The sequence below is a fragment of the Oryza glaberrima genome, chromosome 11 (assembly GCF_000147395.1).
Source record: "Oryza glaberrima chromosome 11, OglaRS2, whole genome shotgun sequence".
In the NCBI taxonomy this organism is placed as follows: domain Eukaryota; kingdom Viridiplantae; phylum Streptophyta; class Magnoliopsida; order Poales; family Poaceae; genus Oryza; species Oryza glaberrima.
In genome coordinates, this window is record NC_068336.1 from 624,107 (window position 1) to 651,155 (window position 27,049).

Sequence of the window (27,049 nt, forward strand, 5' to 3'; positions counted from 1 at the left end):
CTGGTTTTGGCTGATGTGGTACCTACATGCCTCCTTTAACTAGGTATTCGTCTCATGTGACATTGATATGACGCTTATTAGGTACTAATAATTTAGAAATGTTAATTACTTAGATACCACTAGTAACTTAGAAAAGTCTATTACAATGAATCATACTAATTATTCCAATCCAATTAAGTAGTCTCTGATAGACAACTAGGTAGCTAGAAACATGGACATATGTATAGGAGATTAAAGCTAGCATTGCTTCAAATACCAAAGTGAAATTAAGGCACATATGCTAGCTGCTTGATAGCAAAATAACCATCAGCTTCAGATAACCCATTCGATGTAATCATCGAAAAATTGGTAGTACATGAACTTGTGCTTGATCATCTGGACATCATCATGTTTACCACGAGGGCGAACCATGTGAAGGCCAGTGAAGATAGCGAAACTCCCATGAATTGGGTCAGAGTCTTCAATTGTGCCATCGTCACTCTCAGAGTAGGAACAAAATGTGCCATCACCCGAAATAGAATGGAACATCTTGGCGATGCAAAACCTGCCACAGCCAAGGTTGATGAGATTAATGTTCCATGGCAACCAGGACTGAGGTATGTCAAGGTCCACCCAAGTATGCTGCACCGTGGGTGGTTTTGCTGCGACGGATGAGTCGTCGGAGGGAAGATCAAAAGCACATAAGCTGTAGGGATGGTCAGCAGACAGGCCAAACCAGAGGTTGAGCTCTGGCACATACTCAGCTCTGCCATGGAATGGCATTGTCCAGGAGCCCAGCCGGCGCCACTCACGGCTAACCGTGTCGAAGGCGTAAGTAGAATGGATTGGCTTATTGCAAGATATGTAGATGGTGGTGCCGTGAACCACCGTGTAGGAGGTAATTTCGGCATTCATGCAGCCGGCGAAGGGCGGCAGTGGCAGAGAAACCCAATGGGGGGTCATCTCACGGAAATCGGCAGAGGAAGAAGAGTAGTTGAGCACCTCAAAGCAACCATCCTTGATACTGTGGACGTCGGGACTCCGGGTCATCATGTAGAGGCCGTACTCCGGCGGTGGTTCCAACCCGGTGTTGTTGCTGCCATCGTTGTTGATGATGGAGAGGGAAATGGCGTTGTACCTCTTGGGAGAAATGAGGTTGGGGAAGGCGAGGACGGAGGAGGAGTCTGCGTCGAAGACGACGGTGTTTCCCCTGTTGTCTGCAGTGAGCATCCTGCTCTCGTGGCCGAGGAGACAGGCGAAGTCGAGAGACCTAAGACGGTAGCGATCCACCGGGGCCGGCTCGAAGGCGAACGTCGAACGGGGAAGCTTCTCCAACATCTCCATGGTGTGGAGGCCTGGATGCTTCCTGCCACCGTGCTCCTCCATGAATGATTCTTGTGACTTTGCCGTTGCTTCTTCAGCTGCTCTTGTTGATGGGTAGAAGAGACGATTCGCGGGTATGCGGCGCAGAGAATAGAGTCCACCGGCGCCCTGCACCACCAGGTTCACAAGTCGTCGTCGTCCCATGGTACGTATCTGCTCCAAATTCCAAACGCCGAGACGACCTGATTCTAATGTAGATTAGACACCATGCAACAGCTCGCAACGAAGAAGAAGATCAATATGGTGTGGAGAGAGAAATTAAAGAAGATCGAAGAACCCTCTATATATACGTCGAAAAGCAGTAAGTAATCCTTGGAGTTTATAGCAATGGCCGGAGGTATTCGATGCATGCAGTGGAGTTGGAGACGGCGGGCGGCGGCGGAGGTGCCGGCATGGATGGAGTAGATGAAGGTAAATCTGCGGCAGCTCGCGTCTTTGGGCCCGTTGGCCCGATTAACATGAGTAATATTTTTCCTCCTTAATGGGTCCAACGGGCCGGTTCAGTAGGCCAGTATTTCCTTTTTCTTTTTACAAGTCCGCACGACACCTTGCAAATTTCATTTCAATTTCATCCTTGCGACAGAGATTTTTTTTTTTTTACTAGTAAATGGTTCGACTGTAACCTCTAGTTTTGTCGAAATGATGCTTGTTGGTTGGACAGTGGCGTTTTATTGTTAAAATGATACTGTACTACAGAAATATAGGGTCGTTCTTACTTTCTTCATTTTCTATTCAAAGTACTGATGCAACTTGTAAAAGCTAGCGTCTGCAAGACGAATCACAGTTGCACACCGGAAATCTCATATTTAATTCTTAATAAGCTCACACTTTCTTTTAAAAAAATATTTGAAGGGACTTCTCCCCCTCCAAATCTCGTTTCATGCATATACCTAAATGCCATTGCACCTAGGTATAAAAATACTTTTCAGCCCAAATAGGATGCACATGACACTACTCCTGTATTGCACATGCACCTCTAATTTATTAGAGCTCCAACAACTACTGAGTAGTCAGTACTCTCCTACCGTCCACCGGAAATTAACTAAGGTGGATGATAAATATATTTCCATAGAAAGAAAATCATATTGATTCATAGAAAAATAATATTACTTTCAACACACCAATTCTCATCTATAAAAACTCGAAATTAGTTTCTTAGAGAACAAATTCAATGTTATAGGCGTTGAAAATGTAATACATGGACTTGTGCTTGATCATCCGAACCTCTCTTGGATCATCTTTACCACGGGGGCGCACCATCTGCAGGCCAGTGAAAACAGCAAAATCCGCAGCAAAATCAGAGTGAATCATGTCATCATCAGAGTCGTTGAGTAACCACCAGAAGTGAAGATCTTAACGGCGCAAAATCTGCCAGAGACGAGGTTGATGAGCTTCAGCTGAAACGTCAACCAGGACCTGAAACGGCACACAAGCTGTACAGATCAAAGCCTAGTTCCTTCCATCTCCTCTCCGAGAGGATAATAAGGTCAAGGTGACAGGAAAGCAGAGCAGGTCAAGGTTTTTCTCCATCTCTTGCAAATTCAGACTACTATTCCCTCTGTTCTGCTTTACTGGTTATAAAGGATTACCTCATCATCATCATCATATATTGTCGGCCAAGGCTTTTTTTTAGCATATCCTATCAAGACAAACACTACTGTATATAAACTGGCAACAGCTGAAAGATATATAAATGTATAGTAGTAGAACTGAATTTTGCATGACCACATGACTTATCTTAAAACGTTTTTTTTTCTCTCTCTCTCTCTCTAATTTACAGCGATCTTATCAGGAATCTATCATTGATATCTCAGTATTATTTCTCAAAGCAAAAAAAAATTCTCAAATCTTACAAAGGACAAAAGCATCTAGGTGGGAAATTCGCAAGTTGCAATCTGAAGAGTATAGCCTTTGTCATATGTACAACTTGTCACAGCTACAATTGGGTTGTTGAGATTAACCAAATCCAGTCGACATTTGGACAGTCTGATTAGCAGTATTATTAACATCTTGGAAAGTTGTTGGGTGATCAATTAGGACCGTGAAAAATGAGCTCTTGGATGTTGGATCTATCCTCAGTGACAGGGACAATTTATTTTCCTCACAACTCACAACTGGTGTTTAAATAGCTTTTGTTCAGACTTTTCAACATGTGTATTATATTTTCTTTTGTTTACCAATAACTTCGCTCTCTGTGGCTATTTGGCAAATACAAGGATATCCTTATTCTTAAAAAAAAATCTTTTTTTTGTCTTCCAATGAAACTGCAACTTTTTGGTATTTCGTTGCCTACCTGCTACTATCTTGTAGGACTGTGCACTCGTGTTATCTTGTTCGTCCGAAGAATGAGAAGTCGCTTCGGTTTTTCTTTTATTTGTTTGATAAAAACTTATGTTCAATAGCTGATAAGGTATACCTCTGTAGCACTATTGATATGAGAATTTTCATCAACAAGATGATAATAAAAAGTTAAAAACTCTAGAAATTCTTGAGTGTCTGGTGAATACCAAGAATTGCATACTTCATGCTGCAGAAACCTTGCTAATGGTGTCACAACATTGCACCCAAACATAGCTTTATGACAGTATCAGGACGAATATCTGAAGAAAGCTTGAAAGGCTCAAAGCCAATTTTTATATTGCAGCTCAACTTCTCATAAAATTACTCTCGACAGACTCCATCTAAATTGTGCATAAATTGCCTCAACATCAACTCTCCAAATACAATTGCATACATTGTCTCAACATGAACTCTCCAGATACAAAAACATAGATGCTAAAAAGAACACAGGCAAGACAAATAAATTCATTTGAGCTAAAACCTAATGAATTTGAGGAGCGGAAACTAAATGCTTGAGACATCAAAATCTACTCTTGCGACTGCTGCTATTCATCTCCATGCTAGGCCAAGACAATGTCCTTCAGAGCTGGCCGGATGCCCTCCTCCAGTAGCTGTCGGTACTCCAATGAATCGCCACTTGTTTGTTTCATCTCGATGATATGATAGGAAGTGGTAACCTCAAATATCTCTATGTCAAACTGAAGAACACCATTCCTTCCCTCCTTCCTCCCTTGCATCTTCACTACACCATTGTCTTTCTTCCTTACCCTGAGATTTAGCGCCTTTGCTACATCTTCTAGCTTTGAGATTATGGTTGAGGCAGATTTATCTGAAGTGAACCTTGCCTCATTTCTCCATTCCTTTACAATGAACATGCCAGAGAGATCAAATCCCTTGGAGAAAGAGATAATTTCAAAAGCATTTAAGTTTGTCACTGACATGGGCTTCACATCTTCATGAGCATTTTTCTTGCGTCTCACACCAAGCACCGGAGCAACATTTTTGGTGGTGTTTTCATTCAAAGTTCTTTCCTTCAAAATACGGTTCTCCTCAGGACCTTTCCGGAACCAGGTAGACTCCTTTATCTTCTGGATTGAAATCCTTGTGCTTGGGTTGGGGTCCATGATCTTGTACAACAACTTCTGGAGTTTGCGTGAAAACCAACCGGGGCACCTGAATTCACCGTGTTGTATCTTCCGATACATTTCCATCAAGTTTGGGCCCTGGAAAGGAAGGTAACCAGCAACAAGAACAAACAGGATAACACCACAAGACCAAATATCTGACTTTGCACCATCATAGCCTATCTTGCTAATCACCTCTGGAGCTACATATGCAGGTGTTCCACAGGTGGTATGGAGTAAGCCATCTTGCCTCTTCGACTCTGAAAGCGCACTCAATCCAAAGTCTGAGACTTTCAGGTTCTCATTCTCATCCAACAGTAGGTTCTCAGGCTTCAAGTCCCGGTGATACACACCTCGACTGTGGCAGTAATCCACTGCACTAATGAGTTGCTGGAAGTACTTATGTGCAACAACCTCTGTAAGCTTTCCACGCTTTGCAACCTTTTCAAATAGCTCACCACCTTTCACATACTCCATCACAAAGTAGATCTTGTTCCGTGTTGCCATGACCTCATGAAGCTGAACAATGTTCTTATGAGCCACCAACCGCATGGTTGTGATCTCACGTCTGATCTGCTCCGAAAGCCCAACCTTCAATATCTGCTGTTTGTCCATCATCTTTATGGCCACACTCTGGTTTGACTCCAGATTCCTTGCATAGTGCACCTTGCCAAATGTTCCTTTCCCCAACAATCTCCCCAACTCATACCTCTCCATTAGAATCTTCCCTCTACTCTCCATGCCCACAAAGATATAAATCTCAGCACTATGTTTTGACCACCAATCAGATGGACTGCAATTCTTTAGCCATCCTCCCCAAGGTCATGATCGTGGATGGAGAACAACATTCTTATATCATCGTCGTTTCGGAGTCTAAATGGTGTAGAATTAGTGCAGGAAAGTTGATCACTCACATCAAGACTTGAGTAGATCAGTAGCACTGGTGAACCAGCAATCTGTTTTATCTCACACGGAAAATTTCTTCTATGCAAGCACATCTTTCAGCATTCCTTGAGGCTTTCACTGCTTGTTTTTTTATTGATTCCCCTGTATAAACAAAACCAGGCATCAGATTTAGTAATTGAATGTCCTAGGATATGCACTCAAGTGCTAACAAGGTACGTATAATAATCTGAAAGTCTGTAAGAACTTTAACCAAACAAAAGTCAATGCGAAGAATTTTGAAGGCTTATTGTGAAACTAAATGCATTTTTATACCTACTACTTATATAATATAAGTGTTCCCTAGAATCAATCAGAACTTACATGAGTTCAACGTGTTATGTAATAGATAATTAATATAATAAGGAACTTCAACTAAGTACTTATCAGAAATCTAGGACGGTAAATCAGAAGCTAACAAAATAAAACTAGTCAATTACGAATTAAAATTTGCAACCGATGTGAATTATTCTACATCTTTCGTTCAAGTTCAGAAAGGTGATTAATAAAACTAGTCAATTACGAATTCAGATACCAAAACATTACGAATTTAGAAAAAATGACATTACTAGATCTTTTGCTCCTAATTAAAACTTTGTTTGGACGTCTAGCAGATTAGGCACTGAACAAGCAAATTACTCAGCAAATGAATTCAGATGCAAATCAGGATAAGGGACAGGCACATGGGCACATGGCAGGAGTTAGGATTTGCATGGAGTTAAGCTGCATCTAGTGATTCCGCATCCACATGAATTGAATATTTTTCAAAGATTAGGTTTGATACGGCCATGGGAAGGAGGGGAAATTAATGAAAACTGAGCCTCGCCAAACCCAAACACCTCATGACACATGCCATTGCAAGAGTACATATCGTCGTATTCGATTAAACGGCAGCACTTTGGCATCGGCTTGGTCTAAACTTTAACTAAAAACCATAAATTTTCGCATCTACTCAATTGATGTGCCATCAATTTCTACTTGTCCAACTGATGTGCCCCTACCCCTACCTTGGAGCAAAAGAGAATAATGGAAAAAAGCGAGCAATCAAGAATCAGTAGAAAGAAACGCTAGAAGATGATATGGAGAGAGGAACTGCATACCTTCCGGTGACAGGAAGAAGAGGAGATTCAGGTAACAAAAGGTGAACTTTTTGGATCTGTCCCCCACTTCTTTCTCAACACCTGTTTGGGTAGAGAGAGAGAGTTTTTGAGTGGTAGTATCAGGAGTGGATGCGAGGACAGCGAGAAGACGGGGTTCTCTTTTATACAGGGGGAACCGATCAAGAAGAGGAGAGGAGGCAGCCGCCAGTTGGAGAAGAAACAGTGGTGCCTTGCATTATTAGCAGAGAATGATTTGACGTTAATGACCCTGATTTGGCTGCGCCGCGTTTCCTGGGCACCGCATCGCATAAAGAGCATATCCATCCGACTCACCCCTGACTAGTCGCCCTTCACCACAGCAATCATTCAATTTGGCTTGGCTTGGATTGGTTTGGCTTGGCTTGGTGCTTAATGATAATTTAATTAATTATTTCACAATTGATGATGGTACAGCTCATCATTGTGTTCTTGAAACAGGTACAGCACATAATGTACCACTAATCACCTTGCCTAATCCTATTTATAGATCTGAAGGCTGTGATGCTGTCTTACAGAAAATGAGCACTTTTTTCCTTCTTTAATCTGATTCCGTTAACTGCAACTTTTATTTTCTGAGGAACCAATGTTAATTGAGGCATTTGTTAGAGTAGTTTTCCATGTGATGTTGTGTTTAATTTGGTTTGGAGTTACTCAAATGCATGGCATTGGCTCATCTCTCATGATCTGATCCTTTGCTGACTCATCAATGGGTTGGCTGTTCTTCAGGTATTGGACCACCGGAAATGGTTGGTGACTTGCAGCCATTTATCCGTGTGCTACTAGCTGGATCTTTGGTGAGCGGTATTCAATTATCACCGTATATACTTATTTCCTCCATTCAAAAATAAATTTATTTTTTTACATAAATATGAATATAGTCAAATTCATGTATAGAACTGAACTTATTTAATTTTAGCATGGATGTAGACATGTAGTATTTGTTTCGGTCAGGCATCATTGGTTTTTATTGACATCGGCCTGTCTATATTTTACCAATGAATAATCAGCTTGTCCATAAGTTTTTCAGAATATGTTGTTATGCATATTGACCTTAGATTTAAAAAAAATTACTTAAGTTACTAAAAGAAAAACATACTTACAAATTAACCTCGAAGAAAACCGATCAATACAAACTTGGCAGCTGTACAGATAATGTACAGATAGCCGATGACGGCTCAATTGGTTTGCATCAATCAAGCCTTTCATGAGAGCGAAAAAAAATCTGTGCCACTTCCAAGAAATGTCTTTGTCCAAAATTAATTATCTGCACACGATATGTGGAGTCCATGCGTTGTGTTGCCTGCGTGTGACAAAAGGAATTACATTTGGAATTTGCTGCTCGAAAACGGAAAGGGAAGCTGGTGAATGTACACCTTACGTTGCAATGGCAACAGCGTCGTGGTGCCACATACAGCACGAATCGTTACATGTCCTATTCCTTCCAACAAAAAAAAACAAAAAAAAAACAATTACTTATCAGACTCATACAATCAAACCAAGCAACCCAATTTTTTAACAACAAGCGCACATTCACCTCTACAAACATAGACACGTACACCCTATCCCTTGGAGCACATCCGAAAGACTGGGCCGACATATTTTGAAATTAACGAAGTCATCACGGGCGCCTCGCTGTCGATGAGTACGTCATCTACCACTAAAATAATAATTAGCCATAAATATAAACACCCACACTACTAGGAAAATCATTTTCCCAAGAGGCCAAAAATATTTTTTCCAGGCGGGAGAAATGACCGCTTGTAAGCAAAGGCCTACGAAAATAGATGATTTTTACAGACGTTAGATCCACCGACCTGCAAAAATATTTTCAGCGAACAAAAAAAATCCGCCGCCACCACCCCTACCTGCCGGCGCTGGCGCCGGTGCTAGCCTCCCCATCTGGCCCTTCCCCCTCCGACCGATGGCTCTCCTCCTCCGTCTGCTGCTGCTGCCGGCTGGCTCACCTCTTCCGTCCAGATCTAGGAGGGGATGGGGCGACGCTCTCTGCGGTGGCCGCCGCCGTCGGCTCCTCCCCCGCCACTGTCGCCTCCACCGCTGGTAGACGAATCTGGGAGGAAGGGAGGGAGGATTGGAGCGCCGCTGCCACCACCCCTTCTCGTCGCCAAGCTGCTGCTAGCCCTCCTTGTCGCCGGGCCAGGAGAGGGAGGAGCTGAACCACCGCCTCACCTCCTTGTTGCGACCGACGCCTCCACTCCTCATCATTGAGCCACCGCCATTGGCTGGAGAGGAAGCAGCCGAGCCGCTGCCTCACCTCCTCGTTGCCGCGGCCTCCCCTCCCCCTCCCCGAGACCGGTCGCTGGCGGATCCGTGTGCCCGGGGCGAGCCAGCAGTGGATCTAGGAGGAGTCATTGTCATCGTCGTAGCTGGCGGCGAGACCAAGGTGTCCGCGTCATCGTCGTCGCAGCCAGTGGTGAACCTCCTTGGAGCCGCCGACGCTCCTCAGCCGATGTGTGATGAGAGAGAGGAAGGGGCGGAAAATGAGTGGTGGAGAGGATAAGGATGGTGAAGGAGAAGATAAGGATGGGACTTTAATATTTTTTTCTGTAGGCATGATTTTTGCAGACGGACCACGTAAGGTTCCGCTTGCAAAAACCATATTTGTCCAGGCGAACCCCTCAAAAGATTCGCCTTTTCGCAGGCCTGAAAAAATTGATTTTTACAGGCGGAGTTAAATCTAGATGCTCTTTAGCTATATATTTTCGCAAACGGTTATAAGAGGGGTTTTTTTTTTGTCCGCCTAGAAAAATAAAAAGCCAATGTCAATAAAAATCGTTTTTCTAGTAGTGTCGTGTCAAGTCTAGAACTTAAACCCGAATGGGTAATTCCACCACAAGGAACCTAACCAGTTAAGCTATACACATACTTCTCAAGCAACGTATTTTATTTGTAGATTGTTACTCTTGATTTTTTTAATAGATAACACCGTTGATTCTTGACTTAAATGTGACGTTTGACCATTTATCTTTACTCATAGCAACAATTATGTTGAAAAGAAACAAGCGCTAGTAACTTTTATTTTTAATGGCAAGAGAATTGCAATTTCATTAAATTATTGTCGAGGAATTAAAGGTTTCAAAATTACAAAGAAAAAAATTCTTAGGGGCCAAAAAATATCGTAATAGTGATTACTAAATGTTTTTATCTAATACTCCTATCTAGCTTATTAAGTACGATCAAGCATTTTTATTTTTTTCTACGTGGGTATGAAGGAGTATTCCATGAACTAACAACAATCTTGATAGAGTGGCATCTATTACTGATGTTGATTTTGTTCTCTGTTGCTTCTGATGATTTATTTTGTCCCCTTGCTGAACTTGATCTCAGTCCCATGTACATTGAATCTTGTCTAGAACCCCGGCTTGATTCGTCCGATGGTTTTATGTGGTACATTTATCGGAACACGAATCAGCACATGCATGTGCACCAAATTCCTGGCTTCATTCATCGACCTCAAGAACTATCCACGGTCTTAGGAACCATTGCCGCAAGAAGTAATTTAGAGTGAATTCCGTCTTCATTCTTTCATAAGATGGCATTTCCTCTATTATGATTATGGATCGACAGATCTACTCTCAGGAAAGCGTGGATTGATCGTTTTTATGTACTTGACGCGTCTTTCAGTCTGTCAATTAATTCACTTCATAATTGATGCCGTTTCTCTCACCCCCACTGTTTCTAGCACTTGATGATTAATACATTATCCAAATTATTTCTTATTTTTTATTAATACATGATCCAAATTATTTCTTTTTTTTCTCATAAAGCAATATCACCTTTGTTTTGCTTTTGAATGACCAATCTATATTGTCTCCTTCCTTTTTGTTTTTTCTTTTATGAAGCCAACTCACCTTAATTTTACTTTTTGAAATATTATCACCTTAGTTTTTTTTAAATGATTAATCAAAAGATGCAAATTATTTAAGGCTATACCGTCTAGCTATCTTAAAATTTGTTTATACTATTATCATACAAAACTCGAACAACACCACGTGCGGGGTTTTATTTAGTTGGACATAACTTGCACACGGAGAAAGATCATGCAAACTTATATGTGAATAGAAATAACGCTATTACCATCTTTTTTAAAAAAAAAACTGACAATTGAGTCTTAGAAAATCCAACATAATGGCATGACAATGGAAAATGAACAAAACTAACGTTTGAGGTATCAAAATTCAAATGTAGCTAAGAAGTGAAGAAAATGAGAAACGAACATGCTTTGTGGTAAAAGATTTTCCTAAGAAAAAAGCAAGAAGAGGAGGTAATTATTTTTTATTTGTGCAAAATTCAGTTATAACCATTAATTAATTCTAAGGCCTTTTTTTTCAAGCTTGTTCACGATGTCAGTGCAATAGATTATTTGCTCTAGAGCTCTAAATATATGTTTTCTCAAAGAAAAATTATTTTACTTACATTATTTAGACTATTTGGTTTAAGCTTTTCTTTCAATTTTGTTTCCTAAAATATTTAATTTATCCGTATAATAAGTATATAATCAGCATAAATAGTTTACCAATAATTTATTTCCACCATACTAAAATATAGCAAATATTGGATTAGACACAACGTACTTGATTATTATATCTAATTCATTACTAGTTGGCATATTTTGGTACGGATAGAGAAAATAAAAATAGCTGAAATTTATCATCTTTGAGCGTATGTAAGTGTTGTAGTATAAATAAATTTATTTTGCCCGTCGGTTTTTGGATGAAGCAAATAAACTCCCTCCGTATACCCAAATATATAGACTAGGATTTGTATTTGTTTCACATGATTGAATACATTAATGTCGAAGCTTTAAGAAACGGGAAGAGACTAGTAATTGAGAATATACTAGAGCATGCACTGAACAAATGGATGGCTGCAGTTGGATAGGGTCGTCGCAATAATGAAAATAGTGACAAAAATTCCTCTAATCATATCGATCGATGGATGATGCTGGATCACTGCCACGTCTGCACTGCTCGCCCACATGCGTGTGTACACCTCCGCACCACACAACTCTGACTTTTCGTCTCTCTTCTCTTCCTTAATTTCTTCCTAGAGTATACGTATGTCTAGATCATGCATGTACATATATACGTAGTAGAAGATCGCTGTACACGCTATCACGCTGACGCTGATGAGTCAGATCGCGATGTATACACGTGCTCATATGAGTATTAGGCGTGGACTAGGGATGGCAACGGGGGCGGGTTGGGCTAGAACTCCTCCGACCCTGACCCCCGACTTTACCTCCCGCCCCTGGCTCTGACTATGGATGCGGGTTGAAAACATCACCCTCCCCTGACCCCTGCGGGGCCCCGCAAATCCGACCGAGGCCCCGTATTTAGTAGCATCTTCATCCAATCAGCTCAAAAAATACAACACAATCATCATTTCAGCAAAAACAAATATTGTGCATAGTTAACACACCATCAAAAATAGCATGAATACTTAAATATCATCATAAAAATTAAGCCAAGGAATTAGCTGTAAGTTTACATTGGCTATTATATGGGTTTTTTTGGCTTTCTTTGACCTATACTTTAAGGTTTATATGTACCCCAGGCCCCACGGGTCACCCGCGGGTGAAATTAGTCCCCCGTCCGCTCCCCGTCCAAATGCGGGGCTCCATACCCGATGCACCCGCGGGTCGAAAATCTCCTCCGCCCCCGCCCCTACGGGGTAGGGGCGGGTCCCCGCAGGGGGAAATTGCCATCCCTAGCGTGGACCCACTAAGGCATGCTATGGCGTATGCTCCCACCCCAGCTTCCTGTAGGTGTTTTGTAGCTCCTATGAGGAGAAGTTGAATAGGTGTTAGATTATTTTCAGATTCATTGTGTCACATTTTTTTAATTAGATATGGGGATATATTCTAACCCATCTCGGTTGTTACAACTTACAAATATTCTCTTAACAAGTGCCTTGGTGATGAGGTTCTGTGGTAGTGATGTGAGCAAAATATTACCCCCTCTGCTCGATCCACTCAACAAGACACATACGAATTTTAAAATTTAACTTTTTAAATATTTAATCAATAATATTTTATTACAAATTAAGTTTTATTTGATAAAATAATTTCATTGTATTAACATTTAAATTTACTTTTATATATGATTTTAATTTTTACATTTGAAGGGTCTTATAATAACATGTATAGCATACCTATCCTATCCAAATTTTACCACCTATCAAATAGTAATATCGAGGCGACTGTACCTCCCAAATCTCCCGTTCAAGCTCTCTATTAGAGAAAAAGATAGACCATCCAAACTGTTATACAATAAATACCATTTGGACGGAATGATACCAGTTAAGTATCAGGACTTGATACCTATTAAGTATCAGGGCATTTAACCAGTATCATCATGTCATGATACTTAACTGGTAGCAGACGATTTCTGCCAGGTATCAGGTAATACTTACCCATTGGTACTTGATGTTGATACCTATTAATACCACCTGATACTCGTCGATACCAGAGCGCAATACCTGCCAGATATCATGTGTTTCTTACTAGGTATCAGGAGCTAGGCACCGAGACGTCGTCACTGCTAGCCTTGTCCTCCACATCGAGCCCGTCCTCCGCTGTCCAAGCCCCATGCCGGGGCTCGACGCCGGCGACCGAATCTTCCGCTGTCACGCCCCACGCTAGGGCTGGTCGCCGGTGGCCGCGTCTTCCATCGTACATGCCCACGCCGAGGCTCGTTAGTCCCATGCTAGAACTCATCACCCGTGGCGCCGCATATCTTCTCTGGTGATGTGCTGTCACACCCCAATCTGACACCGCCGTACAACGGCACCTGATAGGAGCGTGTCGTAGGAAAAACGGCGCGAACCGCTCCCTACGAAACCGCGATCTCAGTACCAGTCCCAGGACATAGCGCTGGTACCCATGGTGACAAATATGAATCATTGCAATCCTTAAAATAAATAGAGGACTTATTTACCTTAACTTAGGTTGCAGCTCAGACAGCCTGAGAATGCAACCGACGACACGGACGAGGCAAACACCAACAACAGCAGCAGCGGAACCAACGGTCTAACACCCAACACCACAGGCGACGGCTGGGAACCAGGACGAAACCTTTAATCTTCACTTTACTTCATCTTCAACTTCAGGACGGAGGAACTATATATATTTATATAGAGCAAGGGTGAGTACTTTCGTACTCAGCAAGTCACGGGAATTTAGGTGTTTAATGCAAGCTTGGAAGAGGGGCAAGGTTGTTTTGCAAATCCTTTGTTTGAAATCATTTTGAAATCACTAAGTGATTTACTTCTTGTTAAGTTTGGGCCGAAAAGAGACTTGCGTCTCAAATCGACTTAAGAGATGCTTTTTAACAACTCAATTGGTAATGTACCGACCTCCCGGGTCAGATCATTACCTCTTGGCTCCCAAAGCCATTTCACTTGATTAATCGGCTCCCAGAGCCTCTCATTCTCTCGGACTCCCAGAGTCCAGCTGCCCAGTAGCACAACATTCCGCTTCCACTCGGGAAGCCTAGTCTATGATGCCCGTAGACATCCCGAATCACACAGATTCGTTTCTGACCACTCAGGTCATCCATCTGCCACATAGGCTGATTCTGGTTATGATTCCCATCCCACAGCAACTTTTCACAAAGCACAGGCAAACAAATCTACGCAACGGGAACCACCTCACATCCGCCCATGACCGTGGGCACGGCTGTTCGAACAGTTAGTTAACCTCTGTAGAGGGGTACACTTTACCCACAAGATACGAACTTATTCCGAACGCCCGTCGGTGTCGGAGGTTCGCAACAAGGCCTTTCCTAAGCTGGCCCAGGGTTACCTCATGCCACATAGAAGGATCAAATCCTCACATAAATATAGGCCATTTTAGTTTTCACAAATCAAACTCCAACCACCTCGATCGGTAATTCAGCAAGCTTCTCTTCCTTGCTTACCAGGAACCCGGTTTGGCTCCAACCGACCCCGCCCCGGCGTTCCCCAACTATTGGCATGCGAGGTTTCCCTGAACCGACTAATTACTTAGCCAGGGTGTCCCATTCCACCTTGTGGTTGCACTTTGATTATGCTCGATGAGTTTCCCACAGGAATCGGTCCTTATATGCGAATACGAGACAGTGCCACGCAGGCACAACCCCCGCATCGCGATTTTTCACAATTCATTTTATTTTTAAACACACCGACACCACATGTCGGGTTTTCAAGGCTTCTCAAACCCCTTTCCCAAGTTTTTGACAATCAACGGTGTACGTGGGATATTTGGTATACGCGCTCAGAGAGCACGGATACCGAGGTACCACAAGGGTGGAGCGACAAGGAATTAGGGTAGTACAGCCTACAGGAATTAGTGCGACTACTGGGTAGGTCCGTCGGTTTGACATGCAAACCGAGGCCAAGTATGTTATAGGAGTGATTCTAATAATGCAAGTTGCAAACAAAATAATATTGATTTTTCAATTATAGGAGCAATTGATCAAAGGGTGACTTGCCTCGCTCAAGGTCTTCACGGAGCTTCACGAATCTTCGAGAAAACCCGCGATCGACGAAAATCCGATAACCGCAACTATATGCAAACAAACAAAAACCTAAAGAAAAGACCAAGAAAAAGACCCTATTTAAACTAAATAATGGTGCTATTAAATAGATCTCAATTTTACGGAATTACTGGAAGTTGAACGAAGTCAATCGGGTGAGCGGTTGAGAAGATATGGATTTTCTAAGGATTATTTGATTTTCTGTCTAAAGGAAAAGGAATTATTAATTCCCTTGGAAAAGAAAAGGAAGGAGGGATCGGATTTAGACTTCCTCGGGCGACTTAGGCGCGGCCCGAGGGATTCACAAGGCTTGGCCGGCCATTGGGCCGAGCGCGGCCACGGGGAGGCGGCCCATTAGGGCGCGGGGTCCTGAGATGGGCCCGCATGGCGGCGGTCGGGTGTATGGTGGGGAGGGCGCACGCGGGGACGGGCGAGACGGATCGGTGGATTGGGTTCGGATGCAGCGCGCCGGTCGACAAGGAGGCGGCGGGCCCACGTGCAGCCTCATGGCTCACCGGGGTCTGCGCGCACGGGGATGAAGGGGCAAGGGCGAGCGGCTGACCGGCTTGACCGGGTCAAGCCGACGTGGCACCTATGCCAGGCCACGTGGGCGGCGAGAGGAGGAAGAAGGCCGTGGCCGGGGCTGAACAGCGGACGGCGGCACGTTTAGGGGGACGAGCGAGCAACCGAACGGCTCGGGGCTTGTCCTAGATGATGCAAATGGCAAGGATTTGGGCGAGGAGCTCACCAGCGTGCGGAAACGGTATCGGCGGCGATTTGGGGATGGAAAGGGGTGGAAGGCCGATGGCGGCACGCGACCGAGCGGCGGCGAACGGCGGGTGACGCCGAGGCGGCGCGGCGTCGAGGCGAGTGCGCCGGGGAAGATGAGAGGGAGTGCGAAGATGGGGCGGCCCGGAGCTCCTCTTTGGCTCCTCGCGCTCACCGGCTCCCATGGCACGTGCGACGATGACAACGGCAGTCAAGGCGGCGATGGTGTGGCGGGGAGAGGAGGCGAGACAACGAGGGAGATGGGAGGGGCTCAGGTTTTTATAGTGGAGCAAGGTTGGTTTGCGCGGGAGGTCGGTTCAAACCGACCTCGGGGCGGTCAAGGCGGCAGCTGGCTCTGGCGCTAGGGCCGAGCGGCGGCAGGGTGACGCCGGTGTTGGTCGGGGGAAAAGGCGAAAAAGGAGGGAAAAAGAGAGGCTCGCTCCAAGCTGATTCGGGAAGGGAGTAGGAGGGAGAGGGAGAGCTCGGCCTCCGGGTTTTGGCAGGACGCGCGTGGAGCGGCTCGGGCACGCGTGCGGGGCCGTGCAGCTGCGTGGCGCAGCGCGGCAGGGCAGCGGGGCCGGGCAGTGCAGGCGCGGCAGGGCCGACGCAGCGGCAACCGGGCGGTCGGCCACGTGTGAGCACGCGCACCCGGACGCGAGGGCGCGGCCGGATTCAAACGGCGACGGCGGGAAATCGACGCCGGGGAGAGGGAGTTCGACGTGGGAGAGAGAGAAACAGAGAGAACGAGAGAGAGAAAGAGAGAGAGAGAAAACCGAGAGAGAAGGAGAGAGCTCTCTCTCCCGAGCGGCTCGTGTGCGGCGCACGTGGGAAGGGGGAAGGCGGTTGAGGGAGGGAGGTGGGCTGAGGGAGAGAAGTGGGCTGATGGGAGGAAATCCGGCCTATCCAAAATTAGAAGGAGGCAAAATAGACTTAAGCAGAGGAATTGAATTGGAGAGAATTGGAGCTTGGAAATGGAATTTGGATATCTTTGGAGTCAGTACAAGTATTTGGCGAGAATTCAAGGAGAGGAATTGAATTTCGGAATTTGATCTCAGTGACTTGAATCGGGATTGGAAATTTGAGGTAGAGGATTTCGATTTCGATGAGAGGGTACAATGGGATTTGAATTGAGATCCATGGCACGACTTAGACTTGCACACAAAGAACAAAATTTTCGCAATTAGGATTTTACCGAATTAGTTTTTAACGTCTCACGAGAAGCGGAGCGTTACATGTGCTCCCCGACGAAGCAGTGAGGCGAGGCAGCGGGGGCCTTCTCCAGTGAGCTCCCTTCTCTCCCTTCTTCCTCTGCTGTTGCATGCCTGATGCCAGCGTTGCTCCGTTGCCGCATGCCTGTGCTTGTGCTCTGGGGAATGAGGGAGACGATACCGTCGCAGGTGCTAGGCGTGAGATACCGGTATCTAGCTTTTCCAAATTGCTAATCCGGAAATACTATAGAACAGTCTCCCGTCCGAACATGGCGACTGAATAATCATCTACTTAAACATCTTATCCATATCAGTATACCAGGTATTTGGTCTTATCCTATCCCTGTATTTCTTCTTCCCCTCCCCCCCTTCCCCCCTCTCACCCTCATGGCTCATCAGCGGTGAGCACCATGTGGTCATCGGTCCGTGTGGTCAACAGCGACTTGTGCTTTTGTGGAAAACCAACTCAACTTGAGGTGGAGAAATCGCAGGGGCCATTCTTGAGGCTTTTTCGAGGTGGTGGCAAATCGGATTGGCGAGCTTTTTATTGGTTTTCCGTGTGGTTTTTAAGCATTTTTTAAGGTGATTTCTCAGGCTAGTTTTGCTCATTGATTTGAGTTAGCTAGTCATATTGAAGGACTTTGCGTGCTTTTTCCTACGCTTGATTGTTTGTTTTTAGGGGCAATGGGAATATGTAGGAATTTTTTGGCTATAGGGGTAGTTTGTTGTTATTTTTTATTAGATTTTTCCTAGAATTGAAATTATTTCTATTGATTTTCCTTGAGTTTTCTCTTGATACATTGTGTTTTACGTGTAGTTGGCTAGTTGCTTACGCAGGTAGAGAAAAGAGAAGGGTTTATTGAAGTGTACCTTTCTAACTATATCTTGTACTACCTCTGTTTTAGGTTATAAGACTTTCTAGTATTACTCATATTTATATAGATGTTAATGAATCTAGACACATATATATATATGATTCATTAACATATATATGAATGTGAATGCTAGAAAATATCTAGATTTATTTTAATATATATATAAATGTGGACAATAGTAGAAAATCTTATAATATGAAACGGAGGAAGCAGTCCTCTTGCTAATTACGCGCGTGCAAGTGAGGGACGGCTGCCGGCGGTGCGCAGGAAATTTTACATAACGCCCAAAAATGGATGAGTGGCTGCCGACGCCATATATCACACACAAGTTGTATTTTGCTAAGCTTTTATTAAATCAAAGTAGTATAACTTCTTGAACATATATGATCACGTAAAAGAGCAATCGTCCATCAGTGCTTCCAATTTTTCTTCCAGACGTTTCTTCTTTTTTCTTTTTTTTTTTTTTGGGGAGGGGGGGGGGGGGGGGGTCAAACAAATTAAGCCGAAAGAAACCTTTAAATCTCTTCAGATGATGATCTAAACATGAGCAGCAGGCGGTACATTGGAAGGAGGAGAAGCATGGTGAGGCGGCGGCGCAGATGGTGGTGATGAAGCAGGGGGGAGGGGCATGTGGCGGCAGAGAGGGCAGGTGTTGTGGTTGGCGAGCCACCGGTAGATGCATTCCTTGTGAAACTCGTGCCTGCACGCCACCAGCGTGCAGCACCTCTCCCCCTCCTCCAACTCCCCCAGGCATATGCTGCACTCCGACGATTCATCCCGCCGCCGGCGATGGTGCGTGTGGTCCGGCAGCCAGATCTTCGGATCGGGCGGCGGCGCACCGGCATGTCGACGTTGGCGATCGACACAGCAGAGGAGGACGACGCACACGGCGTACAGGGTGCTGCCGGCGAGGGCTCCTGTGAGCAAGGAGAACCCGAACGCCTGCCAGATGGGCAGCTCTTTCAAGAACAGCATCGCGCAACTATATCTTGATATTTCTGTTTTTTCCAATTCCACTTGAATTGTGTTCGTTCTGCGCCGCCCATGCATATATGCGTAATAATGTGTTGCAAGCATCAAACAGTTATTATTATATGTTGCACCCTTTATATATATGCAGATCCAAAAATAGTAGCATCAGTGTATTTTAGGTATCTGTGTGCACAATATATGGATCTCTTGTTAGCTCGGACTTGATTTTTAATCCTTTTGAGATGAGATAAAAATATTGTTATGATCTGCATACATACAAGAAAGAAATGGATCAACTACGATATTATTATTGCCTGTTGATTGGATCTTTAATTAATCGCCGGAGAAAAAAAAAGATCGATCTGTGATGTGAGATGCTCTGGTCCATGTATGAGGAGGCGAAGCAAGGGTCGCCGTGGCTGTGGCGCAGGACAGGAGGACGGTCACGTGTCAGAAACGGATTTACTTTTTGCTAATCCAATTCAGAGTCGATGATCGATCCATCGACATATACGTACGTACGTACACAAGAAAATCGAGACATATCGATCGACTCGAGTGTGTGCAGTGCATGGACGCGGAGGATTTCATGGACAGCTGGCTCATGTGGGGCAACATCTTTTTCTTCTTCCTCGCCCTCGCCATCACCGTGGAGGTCGATCTCATCCGCCTCCGCCGCAACGACGACGGCAATAACAAGTCGGCGCACCAGTACGACATGCTGATCGAGAGGCTGCTGCTGCTACGACCTAAAGACGACCGAGACAACGAGCAGTGCGTCATCTGTCTGTCGGAGAACGAGGACGATGTCGACGGCGGCGGCGGCGAGCGGGGGAGATGGAGGATGCTGCCGGGGTGCGCGCACGCGTTTCACAAGGATTGCGTCGTCAAGTGGCTGCGCAACCGCACAACATGCCCGCTCTGCCGTTCTGACGTCGCCGTCGCCGTCGCCGCCGCAGATAACATGGTCTGACGCTATCTCAGATTTCACTAACTATGTCACCTCCGTCTCAAAATAAATTAACCTAGAAACAGTAGATAGTATCTTATCCAATCATACTTTGATTTATTTTGAGACGGTTGAGACGGAGAGAGAAGTACTAACTCATTTGATTGTGAGCATATATATATATATATATATATATATATATATATATATATATATATATATATATATATATGCACCTGACCTCTATACGTATGTCCAGTCAGTGCTTATGTATGCTGCTAGTATTTTATACAAGTATATTTTGAGATGTATAATTGATAGCTGTATTTCATGCAAGAGTATATTGAGATGTATAGCTGACATTTTTCTATTTTTAGAAAAGATATGTAATTAATTGTTTGGAAGCTTCGGAAGTTTGGTTACATACACTTAATTACTGTATTATTATGATAACTAGCAGAATGGCCCGCGCAAAGCATCCATAGATAATCATCTATTTTTTACATTATTTTCTTTAAAATTGTCAATAGTCATAGCGTTGTTTTGGAATTTTTTTTAAAAAAACCCAACCTTATCTTCATCGAGTTTTTTTTCAACTTATAAAAGTTAGACCAACTATCACCCCTTGCTCCTTTGCCGCTTCGTCACGGCTTTTATTCATCCTCATTGGGACCTTTAAGAAATTAGGCCTATCATTTTCTCATTGGGTTCCTTTTATAGTATTTTAAAGTCTGAAAGAAAACACGGTCACCCCACTCTTTTATGGCCGCCCGCTATCCCATGCCCTTTATTATTTTTATTGGGATTTTAAAAATTAAACCTGATCATTGTCGGGGTTCATTTTTTTACTTTCTAAATGTCCCGTTTGTGAACCTGCTACTTTACAATCTGCTCGTCGACCCTCGCTAGCTATCCCTTGCCATGTTTATTTTCAAAATTAAACTTGATCATTGTCGGGTTTATTTTTTTACTTTCTAAAAGTCCTGTTTGTGACTCTACTACTTTACGATTTGCTCGTCGCCCCTCACCTGCTATCCATTGCCTTTTTTTCATTGGGATTTTAAAAATAAAACCTAATCATTGTCGGGGTTCATTTTTTACTTTCTAAAGTCCCGTTTGCGACCCTACTACTTTACGATCTACTCGTTGCCCTCCCCTTTATCATTATTGGGGTTCTAAAATCGTTATTGGAATTCTGTTTTATAGTTTTTAGATGTCCCATCAACATGTCACTCTACTCCAATATGGCTCACCTGCCACCCCCTCTTTATTGTCATTTGCTGCCCCTCTGCTCGCTCTCCCATGCCAATCACCATCTCCGTACTCCTTTGTCGCCTATCGACTCGTTAGCCCGTGTCGTCTCTCTTCTTCGTTGTTGTCGCTACCTAACAAAATCAAAATTTATTGTCGACGTGATTGGGTTAGATATCCCGCCAACTATTGTTGATATACCTCCTTCCCTATCTTACTCGTTTTACACCTATCGAATCACCCTTTCATAGCTCTTATTCGTCACTTTAGCAGCTCGCCCTCTCGCCACCCTAGCAGGACTTAGCCCAATGTGTATTTTTAATTGTCAATCTTCGATTTTGTCATTTTGGTAATCAAAATAGATTACATAAGTACTGTAATTCTTACGGAACTCTTCATTTATCTGTTTTCTTAATCTACAGTCTTAAAATCTAGTAGATATAAAAAAATAAATGTAATTCTTACAGAACTCTTCATTTATCTGTTTTCTTAATCTACAATCTTAAAATCTAGTTTCATCATTTTCAATTAACCAAAGTGAACATTGGTACTTGTTTTAGGTCCTATATATCCATCACAACAGCCCACTTCGTTTGCTTAAATATTTTTATTTAGAATTTCAATTATTTCTAGATTATATTATTACTTTAAATTTCATTTTTTAAAAGTTTATTTATAATTAGTTTTGAAACCAAATTTCAGAATTTATTTTATTTTTATTCAGAATTTTAGTTACTCTTACTTTTGGATATTTATATATTGCATTATACTATGTACAATTCTTCATATGCGGCATTTACTTTTTAAAAATTTTTATGTTATTTTTTCCTAATTTTAGTGATGTTTTAATTTTATTTGGAGTTAGAATTAATAATATTCTTTTGTAATTTTTTAATTATGAATTTTAATTAATCTTGTGTTGGGTTCTATGTGAAATGTTCTTCCAAAATTCCTTATACTTTATTCCGAACATTTTATTATTTCTAAATTGTATTCCTATTTGAACTCTCATTTTTATTTTTCCAATTTCAGAATTTATTTTATTTTTTACTCCGAAATTTAATACTCGTGTTATGTTCTAAATGATCTCTTCTTTCAATAGTCCTTAATTATTATTTTAAATTGATTATTTCTAAGCCTCTAAAGTGACCATGGTATCTTATTTTTGAGTTATTTTGAACTGCATGTCTTTAAAATGTATGGTTCATGGATTATTGCTTTGAGTTAGGACATGTTATTTATTAACACTCTTCGCTTTTTAACTAACCAAAATCATGTAAAAAATAAAAATGGAAGTATTTCTTTAAAAATAAAAATTGACAAATATAGGCTTTGTAGTATTTACGATTAGAAACTTGAAAGCAAAAGCGAACCATCTATATAAACCACACGTATATTTGAAAAGTAGCATGTGCTAGTCAATAAAAACTTTTTGTAATTATATTAGTGAATGAATAGGATTACGGCTAGTCACTTTTAGATTGAATCCGGTATCAGTAGGACTTTTCATGTCCGGTTGCTGACCTTCTCAGCTAGGATTCCAAAAAAAAACTTGTCCTGTTGCCGTCCGGTTTTGTTCGGCTGGGAGTCGACTCCAGACATGATTATCTAGCACTTTTACAAAATCTGAAGAGGATATGTGTACTGCGTAGTACTTTTTTTCTTTTCTTATAAGTATACGATCAATCTTAGCCATTACAGTATAGACTCACTGTAATCAAACGGTTAAGATTTTTTTTCTTTTTCTAAGAATTTCTAGTCTCCACAGCAAACATGTTGCCTTCTTTCAAAGCTGTCTTAGATAGATATATTATATTTTACATATAACTATATTGATCAATATATGGTGTTATTATATAAACCCATCATGATGTATCGATTAAGATATTTTTTTTCTCTGATTACTAATGTGAGAATTTATGAACGAACATAATGTCTTCTTTAATACATATCTAACAGTAAATAATCTATATAGTGAATAGCCGCACAAATATGTAGGTAGAAGAAAAACACTTGGCAACATATGCTATATTACTCGTACTAATATGTGATCATACATCTGTAGTTATGCCCGCATATGTATCTGCCCAGTTCGGCTGTGCATGCAACATCATTTTTTTTTCTTTTCCAAATCGGACACCACATCTAAATACTATCAGGACTCTACTATACGTATATGCATGTGCTGCTACCCAATACGGAGAGATAGAATATCCTTTTTCTAGTTGAATACAAATTCTATTTCATAATTATAGAAGTTATCAATTGATCTACACCGTTATAATTTGGACCCACCACGATCTAACGGTGTAGACATTTCTCTTTTTCTCCTATTAATATGGGAATTTCTAGCCTTCACGGTGAACGTGGTGACTCCTTTTAAGGCTGTTTTAATAATATAATAGATAGAAAAGAGTACATTATTTGATATCACCGTTGGAAGTGATATATATTTACCTAGCTACTAGTAGTATATCGGAAAGTGACTGAAATTTGATTTTGAAGTAGTCAAATGTTGGAAAAGGTTTGGTTGGAACGAAAGATCATCTCAATACGCTCATTTACCACTTTTTTTTCACTTTTGCTTTGAGACAACGGGCCACCAAGGGAGGGGACACCGGACAGCACACACTATCCATTCCAGTGGCCACAATGCATCGCAAAAACCTTGCCTCTGCAACCTTTTTGCTTTTATTGTTCCCAATGCCACTGCCATGTCCATTTCTTGTCCTTCATTGTACTACTGCTCCTGCTTGCTCTTTCGCTTTCCTCTCTGCATAGCAGGCAGCAGCAGCAGCAGCTTCAGACTTGGTCACTCTACACCAATTCAATTCAGCATTTCACTTGTCAGTCCCAGCCTCCCTCTCCCAGAGTCCCAGGTACTTCATGCTTGCTCTTCTACGGTTCTACCCTTCATTTTCAACAAATAAATCTGTTTGTCTGCAACATATTTTCTTGATCCTGCATAGCTCTATCTGTTGTGTACTGCTTTATCCAATTCTATCCATTACAACCATGCAAATGCAAGGCTCCAGCTTATTGCTCAAATCTACTAATAGTACATTGTAGTATCTGAATTTTGTTGTGCAAGTGCTCAAAACAGTGGAGATGGAGCCTATGTAGTCTGTGGTTTACTGTTGGGTTTACATCTCACAAAATGAAAGATATTGCTGCATTTGGTCTGTGGTCATAAACAGAGGTTTGTTAGTCTTTCTGTCGAATTAGAGAAGTAAAGCAAGTTCAAACCATTGATTACATTGATTTTCTTGTAGATAATTTTACCATACTCTCCCATGTCGTCTCAAAGATTCTTCTTTTGTTTCTTGGTTTTCACTGAATCAGCCCCAATGGAGTCAAGAACACCAAGAAGTTCAGTTGCAAGGAGCACCTGTAATGTTCCTGGACTCGTATTAGGCTTCTCCAAGCTCTGCAAAATCACAAAGATTTGTGCCGCGCCTGAATTTGCTGACACGAAGACAGAATTTGGAGATTATTGTGGCGGATATGATCAGAGGCTAATTATCACAAGACTGTTTGAGGAAATCGGAGCTCTCAAGTCAGCCTACATCAAGCTGCAGAAAGCCCATATCCCTTATAATCCTCCAAAGATAGCCTTCGCCGACGAGATCATCACCTCCGAGCTCGACTCGGTCACTGCTCTTCAGAGCTTATGCAGTTGGAATGGCAGCGTCGGGTCACTGATCAACGATCGATGGTCGCTGGTGCAGGAACTGGAAGCTGAGACGAGGAAGAAAGATTCAGACATTATGCTGCTGAGAAGAGAGCTGGATGGTCTGAAGAGTGCCAATTCGAGACTGAATAAACAGATCAGTAGCAGCAAACCATCAGTTAACCATCATAAGGATTACTCCATTGTCCTGAAAAAATTGACGACACCCAGTGCAGTCTTGGATTTGTTCAAGGTTGCATCGACATCGGTGCATGATTTCGCAGAGCTGATCTTTAGCTTGATTTCCTCATCTGATCATCGCTGCACCAACAATGCAGACGAACATTCACCATACAAGAGGTACTCACTGGAAGCTTACCTGTCACGGACAATGCTTGCAGTACATGATGGTGCTGAAGACGATGACGAACTCGATCTTGCTCGCTTCGATCGAATCATGAGGTGCTGTGACCCTCTTGACGCGTTGATGGAGCACCCCAACTCCAGCTTCGCGAGATTCTGTCGAACAAAGTATTTAGCGGCCGTGTCGTCAGAGATGGAGTCGGCGATGTTCAGAAACAATCTGGACGTGAGGGCGTTCGTGTCGCGAGGCGGGCACCCGAGGACGTGGTTCTACAGGGCGTTCGCGACGATGGCGAGGTCGGCGTGGGCGCTGCAGGTGGCGGTGACGGCGCGACGGCGGTGTTCCGGCCGTGGAAGCGTGAGGATGTTGTACGCGAGGAGAGGGAGCAGGTACGCGGCGGAGTACATGGACAGCGTCGTGGCCGCCGCCGCCGCCGATGCTGGTCGTGGCGGAGGAGATGGAGTTGCATTCACCGTGACGCCGGGGATGAAGGTGGGTGAGACCATGGTGGCGTGCAGAGTGTTCCTCTGTCACGATCAACAAGACACTATTTCTGATGAAACTAATCCCAAATTCAGATAGCAGATAGATTGTGCTGTACTAGAGTTCGCTTTAATTTTGGCCATGCAGTTGTACTGAAAAAAGAATGTCGAACATGTTGTATATTGTAGTATTCTGCAATATGTCACTGTATGTGGTAATTCTGTATTGATTAATTGGCTGATTAACTAGTATCTTGTACTTACGTTGAAGATTAATATTGAGATAGAAGGGCAACAATTTTTTTAGTAGAAAAAAAAACACAAATATTAAGGAATGACCTAATATCAAGTAATTAAAAGGGTAGGGCTTTGAACCAAGATCGTCTAGCCCTCCACATTGTGGAGCTAGCTAGAAGATCCCTGTGTGTTTCTCTTGAGTCCCTCAATCTCAATCTAGATTTATGCTTAAAAATTGCTATGTTCTAGAACGAGGGAGTAATTTGTTCATGGTCTCACACTACAGAGTCATGAAAAGAATTTAGGAAATACAAGCATAAGCATAAACGGAATAACGAGGTTGCATATAGCAAAGTACTTAAACGGAATCAAAAGTCGCACGTAACCCGACTATGTAACTAGTATTAAATGGAACATATCTCAGTACTACGAATTCGATTATAGATTTGGTTGTATAGTCTAATCCAGATTTATATTATTAAAATGTGTTTCATCAAATACTATATTAGAATATATATTGTGACGGAGGAATTACTCCGATCCAGTGTGGATAGAGATATATATGCCCAAGTCGATTGGCAAAAAATACTAGCATGTTATACAATCGATTAAGCAGCCAGGCAGCTTAATTAAAGAGACGTACTGCGGCTAGCATCATCAGCTTTCGATTAATTATATTAATTATATTGTTGATCAGGATCATCAGAGTAAGGGTCTTCTGCAGATGTCCTGCAGTACTGCTCACTGACATGTGGACCCACATGTCAGTGGACCCACATGTCAGTGAGCAGTACTACAGGTGCAGCACTGCACAGGATGGATAGCATTTGGA

At 42.8% G+C, this 27,049-nt stretch overlaps 5 protein-coding genes across 6 annotated transcripts; 2 read left to right on the forward strand and 3 right to left on the reverse strand.

Annotated features, from left to right (window-relative positions):
• Positions 1-312: 312 nt before the first annotated feature.
• On the reverse strand, positions 313-1,506 carry LOC127754296 (uncharacterized). Its single transcript, XM_052279776.1, has one exon. The coding sequence runs from the start codon at positions 1,504-1,506 to the stop codon at positions 313-315; it is 1,194 nt and encodes a 397-aa protein (XP_052135736.1).
• A 2,465-nt stretch (positions 1,507-3,971) lies between these two features.
• On the reverse strand, positions 3,972-7,030 carry LOC127754295 (CBL-interacting protein kinase 15). Its single transcript, XM_052279775.1, has 2 exons — positions 6,869-7,030; positions 3,972-5,873 (listed from the first exon to the last, which is right to left on the reverse strand). The coding sequence occupies exon 2, from the start codon at positions 5,565-5,567 to the stop codon at positions 4,263-4,265; it is 1,305 nt and encodes a 434-aa protein (XP_052135735.1). The 5' UTR covers positions 5,568-5,873; positions 6,869-7,030; the 3' UTR covers positions 3,972-4,262.
• Positions 7,031-18,829: 11,799 nt separating this feature from the next.
• Positions 18,830-19,267, reverse strand: LOC127755464 (probable E3 ubiquitin-protein ligase RHC1A). The gene has a single exon (XM_052281143.1). It carries the CDS (start codon positions 19,265-19,267, stop codon positions 18,830-18,832), a length of 438 nt encoding a protein of 145 aa, XP_052137103.1.
• A 568-nt stretch (positions 19,268-19,835) lies between these two features.
• Positions 19,836-20,237, forward strand: LOC127754063 (putative RING-H2 finger protein ATL61). Its single transcript, XM_052279525.1, has one exon. It carries the CDS (start codon positions 19,836-19,838, stop codon positions 20,235-20,237), a length of 402 nt encoding a protein of 133 aa, XP_052135485.1.
• A 3,951-nt stretch (positions 20,238-24,188) lies between these two features.
• On the forward strand, positions 24,189-26,267 carry LOC127754067 (protein GRAVITROPIC IN THE LIGHT 1-like). 2 transcript variants are annotated; one of them, XM_052279531.1, is made up of 2 exons: positions 24,189-24,343; positions 24,807-26,267. In XM_052279531.1, exon 2 carries the CDS (start codon positions 24,812-24,814, stop codon positions 26,078-26,080), a length of 1,269 nt encoding a protein of 422 aa, XP_052135491.1. In that variant the 5' UTR covers positions 24,189-24,343; positions 24,807-24,811; the 3' UTR covers positions 26,081-26,267. The 2 variants fall into 2 exon arrangements, with proteins under 2 accessions (XP_052135491.1, XP_052135490.1); XM_052279530.1 differs by lacking the exon at positions 24,189-24,343 and adding an exon at positions 24,358-24,663.
• The last annotated feature ends 782 nt before the right edge of the window (positions 26,268-27,049 follow it).

Excerpts from the sequence above, each read along its gene's own strand:
- LOC127754296 (XM_052279776.1), bottom strand. The coding sequence starts at position 1,506 with ATGGGACGACGACGACTTGTGAACCTGGTGGTGCAGGGCGCCGGTGGA.
- LOC127754295 (XM_052279775.1), bottom strand. The coding sequence starts at position 5,567 with ATGGAGAGTAGAGGGAAGATTCTAATGGAGAGGTATGAGTTGGGGAGA.
- LOC127755464 (XM_052281143.1), bottom strand. The coding sequence starts at position 19,267 with ATGCTGTTCTTGAAAGAGCTGCCCATCTGGCAGGCGTTCGGGTTCTCC.
- LOC127754063 (XM_052279525.1), top strand. The coding sequence starts at position 19,836 with ATGGACGCGGAGGATTTCATGGACAGCTGGCTCATGTGGGGCAACATC.
- LOC127754067 (XM_052279531.1), top strand. The coding sequence starts at position 24,812 with ATGGAGTCAAGAACACCAAGAAGTTCAGTTGCAAGGAGCACCTGTAAT.